This window comes from Ixodes scapularis, unplaced genomic scaffold (assembly GCF_016920785.2).
Source record: "Ixodes scapularis isolate PalLabHiFi unplaced genomic scaffold, ASM1692078v2 PGA_scaffold1__304_contigs__length_218370807, whole genome shotgun sequence".
NCBI lineage: Eukaryota > Metazoa > Arthropoda > Arachnida > Ixodida > Ixodidae > Ixodes > Ixodes scapularis.
In genome coordinates, this window is record NW_024609846.1 from 85,925,155 (window position 1) to 85,937,177 (window position 12,023).

Sequence of the window (12,023 nt, forward strand, 5' to 3'; positions counted from 1 at the left end):
AAACACAATTTTTTTTGTCTGCCTCGGATTCTGTTTTTCGGGTTTTGTAGTGAGAATATCGTATCTTAATTTATATGCACAGTGAACACGACTCATAACCTGTGGCGATATTGTGTAAAATGTGAATTGATTTTGCTGTTTGTTTGCTAGGAATAAAGTTAGAGCGATTAATCATCTAAATTCCCAAAAAACCCATTACAAGGGCCGCAGTTCTATATTTCACATGACAATTATCTGAGTGAGAAAAAGCAGTCAAGAGCACACAAAAAGGTGTTATTATCAACCCTAACTTTTTCAACGAATGCAACATCCTATGTTACCTCTAAAGCGTATGAGGGACGCTTTCTCTAGAAGCGATACTAAGCGTGCAAAAAATATTTTGAAATTACTGGATCGGACACGTATATCACAAAATACATTTTTCGCGAACAATTTATATAGCTCAATCATTACGCTTTGAGAAACCTCTTGAGTTATGAGTTATACCCACAGTATCATACATCACGATAAATTAACTCGAAAATAGAAGTTAGTTTTTTTTGTTTGTTTTAAAATACTACCCGCTTTGAGGCCGAAGCAGTAAAGTAACCAGAAAGTATAACAGCACCTTCAAGCTCTTAAATCACACAGAGTGGCATAGCATCTCACATACAATACGAAATAATCTATAAAATCAGGGACATTCGCATTATTTACAACGTTCGTTGGCACGCAGTTCCAGTGATCAATAAATTTAACAAAGAAAGAGTTCTTAAAATAGACAGTGTTGAAGCGATAAGGGTTAACATACTTGGTGTATTGGTTTCTAGTCAAACAATCAGGGTTTTCGTAGGTTGTATATTTGTGAATATTCAGAATATAATGACCAGTTGAAAAATAATTTCTTCCGGCTAAACAAAATTTTAATCCTAATAGGAAGGGGTATGTAACGTGTTTCCATTGAAAGACGGACTATGTAAATATGTAGTGACTAAAAATGAAACGCAATGCTTTACTTTGGATGATTTCGAGTTTATGGATGTTTTTATTTCTTCTTTTTGTGTGTGAATGGCTTTTAGACTGGGCTTGGATATTCGAGCGTTGGTAAGATTAGCGATTTATATGCAGTTATATCTGAAGTAGTGAATGCAAATTTTCGTCCGAGTGTCCACATTCTATGTAATGCTTTATTGCAAACATTTTCTACGTGTGAAGTCTAGTTTAAGTTTGATTTTAAAAGGACTCCCAAATATCTGAATCCCTGGACAATTTATAATCTAATTGATATGTGCTGGTGTTGTTTTTCGCTTTACTTTTATGTAATTAGTTTTGTTTTTCTTGATTTGAATTTGCCAATCGTTGCATAAGCTGGTCAATTTATGTAAATGCTCATTTAATTTATTCTGAACATCGGATGTTCGTATTTTTGTACATGTAACTACATCGTCGGCAAAATGTTTAAGGTTGACTTAAGTTTCAACTCCCCGGCTCATGTCGCTGATGTACAAAATGAACAGTAGTGGCAATAAGATTGATCCTTGAGGTGCTCCTGGCATTACTGATAGGTCATCTGACGTTACATTATTTAATTCGACAAACTATCCTCTGCCAACAAGATAAGTTTCAAGCGATGTTAAAATTTGATCAATCTCCAGTATTTACTGTAGTGTATAAAGCAGTGTTGGATGTGACACACGGTGCCACACCCAAAACTGCTTCGTTTTTTAATCACAACGTGCTTCATGGCGTAAATATAGCGCTAACACCTATTTTTAGTATAAAGCGTTTATTTGCGTGTGTAGAATTCCAGGCTCCTCGTACAATCGGGAATAATTTGTGTCGCTCAGTGCAACGAGCACACCAGACACGCTCAGCAGATGGCATACCATCTCCGAACCTCACTATATCTGCCAAAAACAAAAGAAAGAAAAAAAAAAAACAAAAAAAAAACGTCTGGCGCTATTTATAAACAGTCGGAGTCGCGAATAGTACCACTAGAATAGTAATCAAAACCAAGAGGCTCCAATATCTTTTTGTGTGTACTTTTATTATTGTTCCGCATTTCATTCATTAGTAAAGTTACAACTCTGGCCTTTACACGGATACAGCCGGTGCAACCGAAAATCGCCTCTGGTTTCAATCATCCCTTGGCAACGGGCCTGACTGTGTCCGGTCCTCCGTAGGAAGACAACTCGCTCCATACGGGCCAGCTGACAAAAGCCTCGGAAGCCAGGTAGTCCTGGAACGCCGGGAGCGACTCGATCCTGCGCAGGTAGTCCAGAAGCTTGGGCTGATCCCGGAGGCTGCACTCCTTGGGCCACAGCGCCCGGTGTTGATCGAGTGCCTCGAAGGCCAAAAAGTCCACGTAGCTCGGAGCGTCCCCGGTCAAGAAGAGACGCTCTCCCAGGAACCGAGTCAACGCCGGAAGCCGGTCGCCTAGAAGCTGTTGTAGAAAAGCGTCTCGCTTACTCACGCTGTAGTCCGGGTCATAACAGAGGCGGATGTTTTCCCACATGAGATCGTTGAGCTGCTGCTCTGCAAGGTCGGCCAAGATTCGCTCGCGCTCTTGGGTCGGAAAAAGACCCGAGTGACGGGCCAGGTACCGCAGAATCGCCAGACTCTGAGTGAGCTTTATCTCACCATCCACGAGGTAGGGTAGGTTGGGGAAGTCCAGTCCTAGCCGCGGCTTGTCGGCCAGCCATTCGCTCCGCCTGTTTTCCTGACCTCGAGCTCCGAACGGGTACGTCTTCTCGGTGTAACGAATGCCCGCGTAGTTCAATAGATGGCGGATGCTGTTGCCCAATCCGCGGATTGCCCAATATCCAAGCAGCACCGGTTGGTCTTGGGATTTCTTCGAGGGGCCTCCGGACGTGCGACGTTCTCCCATCTTGAAGGGCGTTGCTGGCGGAACGGCGGGCTCTCCGATACTCTGATCGTTTCGAACAATTTACTCTCCGGCGTCGTGCGCGTGATAAGCGCCTCAGGGAACTCTATCGTGCTGCGGATGGATGCTCGGCGGTCCGCTCACGGTACACCTGTGTTGACAGAGCCGAGGTCGATGCCCTATCGTTGAGGGCGTCAGCACAGAAACGTCAAAGCCGCAGTAAAAACAGCAAAACAGGGATATAATAAAATGAAAACCAGCTGTGCGTGAGGAGTTCCTGGTAGCAACTAATGAAGCGGGGTCGTTCACATCCTACACGGCTCTCCAATACGACGACACACCTCCTAGCGGCACAATATTAAAGCATTTACAGCGTGTGGCTTGTTCCGCGTGAAGCAAACTACAAAAAGAAGTAAACTTTTAGTAGTAAAGAGAGACACAATATTAATTGTAGATACGGCTCTAAATAAAATGATGAGCTGAGATTTTGTTGCTCTAACTTTAGCGGAATGAGAGCTTTCAATCAGCAACTATGTAGCCCTCAGGCAACGTGGCAGCCAGCTGATGTCAAGGTGCGATATCCGAGGAGTGGGTTCCTATCTCTTGCAAACATTGGAGAGAGGGGTGAAAGTGCGTCACCCGAAAGACAATCGGATGTCGTAGATGGGAAGGATATACAGCTCCCCGAATAAATAGGCAGTCTCTCAACGCCATCATCTGGCAGGAAAATGGCGCTCGCATAAGCTAATTTTATATGCAGAGGAAGTAACGAAAAGGAAAGTGGAGGACGAGCACCATCAAAAAGAAAGACAGAAAATATTCACAGCTCCTTCCCTGAATACTTGGTGTGATGTCGCGCCGAGTTTTTTTTTAGTTGAAACCGGATGGATGCTGAGAATCGTCGATATAATGCTGCGACATACGTTAAGAACGGCCATAGTGAAAGGGCTGGGAGGGTAGGTGGAAAAGGAATAAGCAAAGATATGCCAATTTATCCTCCCAATCCCTCCACGCACAATCATTAACTTTTTCTTATTTTGCTTTCTTGCACTTTTCCACCGTTGCGATTGTTCCATGATACAAGATAGCAGTTGGCATTGCCATTCTTTGTTTCAACTTAAATCACAGCAGTCAGCGGCTACAGGATACGTTAGCGCTTGCACAGAGTCCGAAAGCGCATTGGCACAACACACTTTCTGCTTTCAAATGAATTAGAGAGGAAGAGCGAATTTCAAGAAAGATGACTAAATCCATGACGTCGGGTTGATTGATACCATCAGCCCGGCATCGGCTGTACGAAGCGCCTTTTCACTTTCGGTAATCCACGTTTTGACATGTTGATGAACAGCCACGTGCGTCAATTTCGCAACTTGTTTGCATGCAGACGTTTTCGTTTTTGGTGAAATGCAGAAGCATGGCGAGATAGCTCGGTTGACGAAATAACTTAATAAGTTCGACCAGAGATATTTTTGGGCCCGCATAAACTCATGTATACAGCTTTTGCTTTTTTTTCGATGTTGTTCCGGTGGTATTCATTCGGGTCTGAATTTCGTCACCACAAAAGCGAGACCGAGATTTATTTTTATCTCTCACCCAGCGAGCTAAGACAGTTTTTACACGGTGCGTCTGCTAATAAAAGCGATGAACGGGGTTCTGTTCGAAATGACATTTGCAGACGAAAATGGAACAGAAACACCGTCAGCCGCCTGCTAACAAACCGAAAAAAGTGGATCGTCTGCTACGAACTGTGAGTACCTCAGGGAAGTGATATCAGACTCAAGCCTGTTTCACGTGCAGCGACTCTTGCGAAAAAAATCGGTGCGACAGCCGACGCAGCGAGTGCGATCGCAATGTTTAGTTTCACATGCTCCAACAACCACGCGATTTTTGTCGGTGCGGCCACCTGTTCGGACAGGGACGCGACGCGTTTGACTTTGCCTAAAATACAGCAAAAACGTCTTAATAAACCCAAATGTTTTACGAATACAATATGTAAGTAGAATGTTTTAATAATTAAGCCTTAAACCAAACGTTTTAAGGTGTCTGAATTTATTTTCGAATACACAACTATCGCGGATGAAAGCTGGAAAGTGAACGGCTGGTTGACGATGATGTGATCGCACCGACTCTGCGACAAAATATCAACTTGGCGGGAACCAGCCGCAGAGCCGCTGCGACAGTGCGACTGCGATTTCAATCGCACATTTACTGGAAATCGCACTTATTTTGGACGAAAATCGCAGCATGTGAAACAGCCTTCAGACCGAAGTTGCGATCGCCAGTTTTATCGCAGTAAATAGGACGGACAACCTGTGATTACTTTGTCAATATGAAGTTGCTCAACTGCTGTACACAAGCTGAAACTGAACAGTGGATAAAGGAACACTCGAGCGCGATTGTGGATTTGCCGCCATAAAAACTTTGTATTATTGTGCGATAGCGTTGGGCTATAATCTGTTTACCCCATAGCTGAAACTGCGGCGGAAGCTACGTCCTCGTTGAACCAGTCGCACGCCCCCCTTTTGCTACGAGATAGTGCTCCCGCCAATACCCACGCGCAGAGATTCGGGTCAGGTGCTGAAAGGGAGGCGGCTGATTGGTCAAGCGGGCACGTAGCTTGCACCGCAGTCCCCCCTTAGGAGTGAAAGGAGTATAGCAGCGAGTTGTGGCGCCACGTGCAATCATTAACCGAGAAAAATTTATATTTAAGTGCGAAATCAAATATTGCACAAGTGACAAGGACAGCAGAGTAAGTACAGGACTCTTTTGTCGTTGTCACGTTTGCGATATTTTATTTTGTACCTAATGCAATAAGTAGCCCAGATTCATACTTTACTAGTGAAACATCTTCTTCTCACTTAGCCATGACCGAAACCGGACATCTATGGCCAGAGGCAGTGGCCAAGGCTGTCAATGTCTTCCAATTCGCATTCTTTTTGATATCGTACAAATATGTAGACACAAGATATGTACAAATTCCATGTGGAAATATTCTAGCCATCTGTACACTTAGTATAGTGACAGTACGCAACTGAAGCTTCAGTGGGGTACTCACAACCTGAAGTATTTGGCCGGCGGAATTCGGGAGGAGGTAAATTTTGAATAGGGGCTAGAGCGTGGGCTAGAGTGGCGCCTACACTTTGAAAGTAAGCGCCTCAACCCTGTCCATACAGTACGAAGAAAACAAACGTGTGCCTTCTTGTCTAAAAAATAAACCACCCCGACAAAAAAAAGTGCACATGCGGTTGAATTCAATGAACAACATGTTCTTATAAACGGTGATATGCGTATCTGCATCGATTGTTTCGATGACAGCTGCCGCTGTCATCGAAACGATCGATGCAGATACGATTCAGAGCGCCGTCTAGTCTAAGGTTGGGTGAACGAAGGGCAGAAGGCACAGTGTCAAGAGATAGACGCATGTCTTTGTCACCGGCAGCTCGAAAATACGCGACGAACTAAAGCAGCATATTGTAGCCACTGCCCTCGCAGAAGTAAGGAATTTTTAGCCTGCTATATTTGCAAAACCAAGGAAAACTAGACGTCCGCCTCAAACATCAAACAGCAAGGCGCTGCGGTTGAACGTGACCGCGGCGACGCAATCGCGCCAGTCGGTGTTTCTTATGCAGCCGCGGAAGGATGAAAAAAAAAAGAAAAAGAAAAGAGAAATGAAGAAGGGTGAAAGGCGCGTGCACTGAATACTGAACTCAAATGAACCACTGAACCATAACTCAGCTAACTTGACGGCGGAGGCGCAGAATGTTGACAGAGAAAGAATAAAGGAAGATGAGAGGAAACTGTTTGCTTTTGGTAGAAACTTAGTTTCGTGCCAACTGTTTATTGCTGCGTTCGTCCCTTTCTTCAAAAGAGTAACGCATTTCTACTTTCTAACAATGAGCGACAGAGGAACGAGGCTGCGCAGTAACGAAAATTGTAAACGTAGAAAGGAAAATATGAAGAAAAAGGTTGGATTATTTTCTTTTAGTATAGCAGGAATAGGGCCGAACGTCTGCTGGTTCTTTCGTCAATCTTTTGTTTGGATGGGTTCGTCTAAGCATTTACCTCGTCCAACATTGCCCCCCCCCCCCCCAAACCTACAAAAGGTTTTTTTAGGGGGGGGGGGGGGGGCGTTTTTTCAAATTTTAATGTACCCTATTTTTATACCAATAATTTATTTGAGGCCTTGGAAGTGTTGTAAATATTGAATATCTGTAAGTTAGAAAGCTTCAACAATTCACATTTTTTCAACAGGTACAGTTCTCAGGCTATGTAACTATTTTATCGCCGCGAAATATTGGAAATGTACAAGGGTAGTGAGGGAATCGAAAGCTTGTAATGTTCGTGTTTCATAAAGCAATCTTTAAACGAAACAGTTAGCAGTTGTATTAACTATCACAAAGTCTCGCGTCCTTCTCCTTCAAGCCTCCTCTTTCAGCCACGAAGTTACATGCTTGCAGAGCAGCCTCAAATGCACGCTCAAAGAAAAGTAACGTATCAGAGATCACGCCCCCTTTGTGTTCAAAGCATGGAAATGAGATATTGCTGGTTTACAGCGCATGATATATGGCGCCCGTCGGTCACCTGCATTCTTCGAAAATAAGTGATCAGCAGGTTTGAATAGCCGGGGAAACTGAATGATCGGAAGCACGAGCACCTTTCTACTTTTGAAATTTGTCAGGGCAGCCTCTGGTGAGTCACTTTTCGTTATAATGAATGCTGCCAAGCAAGAGTCACAGCTGGTGGTCTCTGTCATTTTTTTTTTTTTTGCTGAGAATTTCAGTTAAGTAATATCGTAATCTAAAACCTCCGGAACCGATGAAGTCAGCCCAGAGGTAACACCTTAACATTCCCAGGCGTCTTGCAGAATGAATGAATCCACCCTTTTTTTCCCCACTCACTCATGAAATAAATGAGTTCGTGCTCGCTACCTGAGCAAAGAAGGCTCTTGAAATTAGAGATGTCCTAAATTGGCTTCTCTCCTTCAACTACTGCACAGTTTCCAAATAGTGGAGGCTCTAAGAGACTAGAGTGGCAATGTCTTGTACAGCTGTAGAAACGAAGGCATTTTTGGACGGTCGTTTTGACAGATGGCTTGTTGTATTTCCCCAAAGAAACGTTCAACTGGGTCCTGGTTAAACTTTCCGGTAAAGACGTACTTAAAGTTGTAGGACGTTGTCAACAAAATACGCATATCTTTTGTGGACTGGAGCGTGACCCCTAGACCTTCACATGTCCTTTACAAAAATATGTATGGACACTCCGAGGACGTTCTATAAAGCAGCGTCCTTAGGAAAAACCTAAGGCATCTATAGCAGACCACGTCTACTGTTGTCTTCCTGAAGTCATCCTATGGCCGCCTTATAGAAAATTGGCCAAGGGACGCTCTATAGACGTTTTACACTAGTGACGATGTAAGCTCATCCTAACTTATTTATACTAAGACATCCTACAAAGTCCATAAACACTCTATAGGGTGTCTACACAGGACTTATATGGTGTCTATAGGTGGCCTGCATAGGACCCATACAATGTCAACAGGGAGTCCGTGGGGAGGTCCTGTTCGTTGGTCGAGAAGGCAGATTGGTCATTCAGGTTCGAGGTCGACTACAGAGATTTGAATGAAGGGACTCGAGTTGATCTTTTGCCATTGCCCGATATTAAAGAATCTCTTGCTTTTTGGGGATCTGTGCACTATTTTTCTGTTGTAGATACGGTCGCCGGTTTCTGGCGAATAGAGATGGAACCGAGTGATAAACGGAAGACCGCTTTTAACACATCAAGTGAGCACTATCACTGTAAAAGGATATCAGTGGGGTTGATTAATAGCTCCGCCATTTTTGAGCGTACGACTGATGCAAGTTTGGCCGGTATTCTTGGAAAGATATGCTACGTATATCTAGATGATATCATCTTCTTTAGCCGGAGATTGGACCAGTACATTAAAGATATTGAGACTGTCTTGACGCGACTATAAATGGCAGGAATAAATTGAAACCCTCAAAATGTCAATTTCTTAATCGAGAAGTGAAATACCTCAGTCAGATTTTGTAAAAGGGAGGAGTTCAGCCAAATCCAGGAAAGACGCACTGTGTTAATGAATTCTTACGACTGACAACGGTCAAAGAAGGTCGGCAAATTCTTGGTCTCACTGGATATTGCAGGCGTCACACACCTGATTTTACGGAAAAAAGCCAAACCTTTGACTGGACTCACGTTAAAAAGGTTAACTTTGATCTGAAGTAAAGAAGATGAAGCGGCATTTGATGTTATCAAACATGAAATGACACAGGCTCCTCTTTTGAGGTTCCCAGACTTTTCAAAAGCATTTATTTTTATAACGGACACTTCTTTGAGTGCACTGGGAGCTGTGTTTTCTCAAGGGTTCTGAGGGAAATGAGCACCCTGTTGCATATGCCAGCAGGAAGTTGAATCCAGCCGATCATATATATGCAGCAACGAAAAAAGAATGTTTGGCGGTAGTCCAGGCAGTCAAGCGTTTCCGTTGTTAGTTGTACAAAAGAACGTTGAAGGTGATAACCCAATGTTGTGCGCTCAAATGGTTGATAAACGCCCGTGACCCCAATTGTAATGTATGACGTTAGAACTTGGTGCTGCAAGAACATAACATTGAAGTAGAACATCGGGCGGGAAAATTCAATAAGAACAGGGCGCATTAAGCAGAGCTGTAGTCAGGGAAGTTACTTAATATGAAGAATATTCCGATGTCTATAGTTTTATTTGTGCCAGCGAGATGATAAAAAAGTTAATCACGCTCATCAACAAAAGCAAAGGGCAACCTGATAAGACATCCGGATGTCATAGACTCTCTAGCCAAATGTTTTGTTTATATATACATCTCATCAAATGGCGATGTGCAAATTTGAATTCCGTGATGGAAGGAAACCAGGAGAAGAGAACATCCCCAAGCAAGGTTCCACTTGTTCATATATTCAACTTTGAAAATTTCCGCATTTTGCAATATTCCTCTTTGTGGTGAGAGATTCAGACAAGCCAAATGTACTGTGAGCAGGGAAGGTGGAGAGGAATTAATTTTATTATTCTTTAATCACAGGTTACCGCACATTTTATGAGCATTTTGCTACAACCGCACTCGTTTTAATCTGACAAAGTCCCTTGTTTGAACTTAAAGGGACACTGACAGAGTATTTATGCTCGGCAATGTTTTTATTTGTACATTACACATGATAGCTCAGCTACGCAGACCACAATTCGTGATTCAAGATTTGTTTGCTTTTTCCGCCCGAAAACCGCCGTTTGAGAACTGTCCAGTTTGAGTCTCGCTCACTCCCTTCTCCATGGTCACGTGGCGTTCTGCATGGCTTAGACACAACCACCAAAGATAATCCAATTCGTGGACCATCGAAGGCACACGCTCCATACTAGAAATTGAAAAATATAACCATTTTCTTGTGGCTCCTAAAAAACTGCGAATACGTTGGCTGAAAAAAAAAAAAAAACGTTTTAGCAATTACGTAACTTTTCGTATCTTTCTCCTCCTTTTGAAGAAACCCTTTAGCGGAGCGGGAAGAAGACGAGGAAGTTTGGGGACTGGGCCCGAGCGCGAGCTACAATTTCTATCGGAGATTTTCGTTCGGAACTGGGAAGTGTGAGTAACGCCGCTACCGGTGATTAAAGTAGTGTTTTTTCTTGTAGTCATCAACGCTTCGGCTCAATGGTTTCGACATTTTGGTGCCGAAACCCGGGATCAGGACTGTACGATGGGCCAGATGAGAAGGTGTCACAAGCGTTGATGTAACGAGGCTACAGGACAAGACACCATCCAGCTCGAGAACGCAAGGGACCATAACGACGCTGCCATGGATAGGCTGAAACAGAAGCGAAAAGCCCTGCGTTCACAGGTAACAAAGCTGCTGACGGAAATCGATACAGCTACCCAAACCGAACTGCCGATTGAGGAAGAGCTCAACGTCTTACTGACTCGTCTCAACGCGCTACATGGTCAGCTTACCGAAACGGACTCTGCCCTCGAACCATTGTTGGCAGCAAGTGACATCGAACAAAAGTATGCTCGGACCGTCGAGTACAGCGATCGTATCGTCACCTACTCGGCAAGACTGACCTTCAAGGTGCGGACCCTACGCGAAAGAGCGAGTACAAGCGGTGAAGAAATCACAACAAACCACCGCAGTCCCACTTTGTCAGTCAAGGTCAAGCTACCAAAACTTGAACTCTTGAAATCTAACGGACAACGTCAACAATGGCAGCCCTTCTGGGAGCAGTTCGAGCAGGTCATCCATGGTAACCCAGAACTGTCATCAGCCGAGAAGTTCCACTACCTCAGATCTGCGTTGTCGGGAGAGGCTGCTGCAGCGATTGCCAGATTGCCACCAACGGCCAGCTGTTCTGAAGATGCGCGGGAGATCATAAAGTCCCGTTACGGCGACGAGACGCTGCTAGTAGATGACCACATGATGAAACTAGCAGAACGGCAGCCAGTTCGGACTTCGCAAGACGTTCGAGGACTACGACAACTACACGATGACCTCCAAGCGCATATAAGAGGACTCAAGTCTCTAGGGGTTAACGAAGATTCTTATTCGACTCTCCTTTGCCCGCTTGTACTTCTGCTGATTCCAGAAGATCTTGTGCTAACCTTCAACAGAAATGTCGTTCGGAAGAAAGAACAGCGTCGCCCGGAAGATGTGGCTGTAAACACGGCTGGCGAAGGAAACCAACACGCTGTAGAACAGTCCCAGCTAAGGCAACTACCATCACTTATGCAATTTCTGAGAATTGAAGTTGAAAGTAAAGAAAGAACGGCAGTCCCAAAAAAACCAGAATCAGGAGGCATAAGAAGTAAAGCAGGAAAAGAGAGTGGAGTAGCATCTCGTGCAGCAAAGCACAATTCAAAACCATGGACAAAAGGAACGGCCGCGACACTTCTACAGAAAAGTGACAAGCAGAGCTGTGTTTTCTGCAAGTCAGCAGACCACGAGACAGAGCTGTGCACAACAACGATAGGTCTTCCCGAGAAGAGGAAGATTTTAACGAGCTCGGGAAGATGCTTCAGGTGCACGAAGAAAAACCACCTGGCCAAACAATGCAGGAAAAATATTTCTTGCTCCAACTGCCAAGGTCGACACGCATCAGTCATGTGTGACCCAAGGTTCTTGTCAAG

General features: G+C 44.2%; 1 protein-coding gene across 1 annotated transcript; it reads right to left on the reverse strand.

The window, feature by feature from the left end:
• Positions 1 to 2,007: 2,007 nt before the first annotated feature.
• On the reverse strand, positions 2,008 to 3,210 carry LOC121835954 (glutathione S-transferase Mu 1-like). The gene has a single exon (XM_042290538.1). The coding sequence runs from the start codon at positions 2,864 to 2,866 to the stop codon at positions 2,120 to 2,122; it is 747 nt and encodes a 248-aa protein (XP_042146472.1). The 5' UTR covers positions 2,867 to 3,210; the 3' UTR covers positions 2,008 to 2,119.
• Positions 3,211 to 12,023: the final 8,813 nt, after the last annotated feature.

Bases quoted from the DNA above. Each gene is read 5' to 3' on its own strand.
- LOC121835954 (XM_042290538.1), bottom strand. From the start codon at position 2,866: ATGGGAGAACGTCGCACGTCCGGAGGCCCCTCGAAGAAATCCCAAGAC.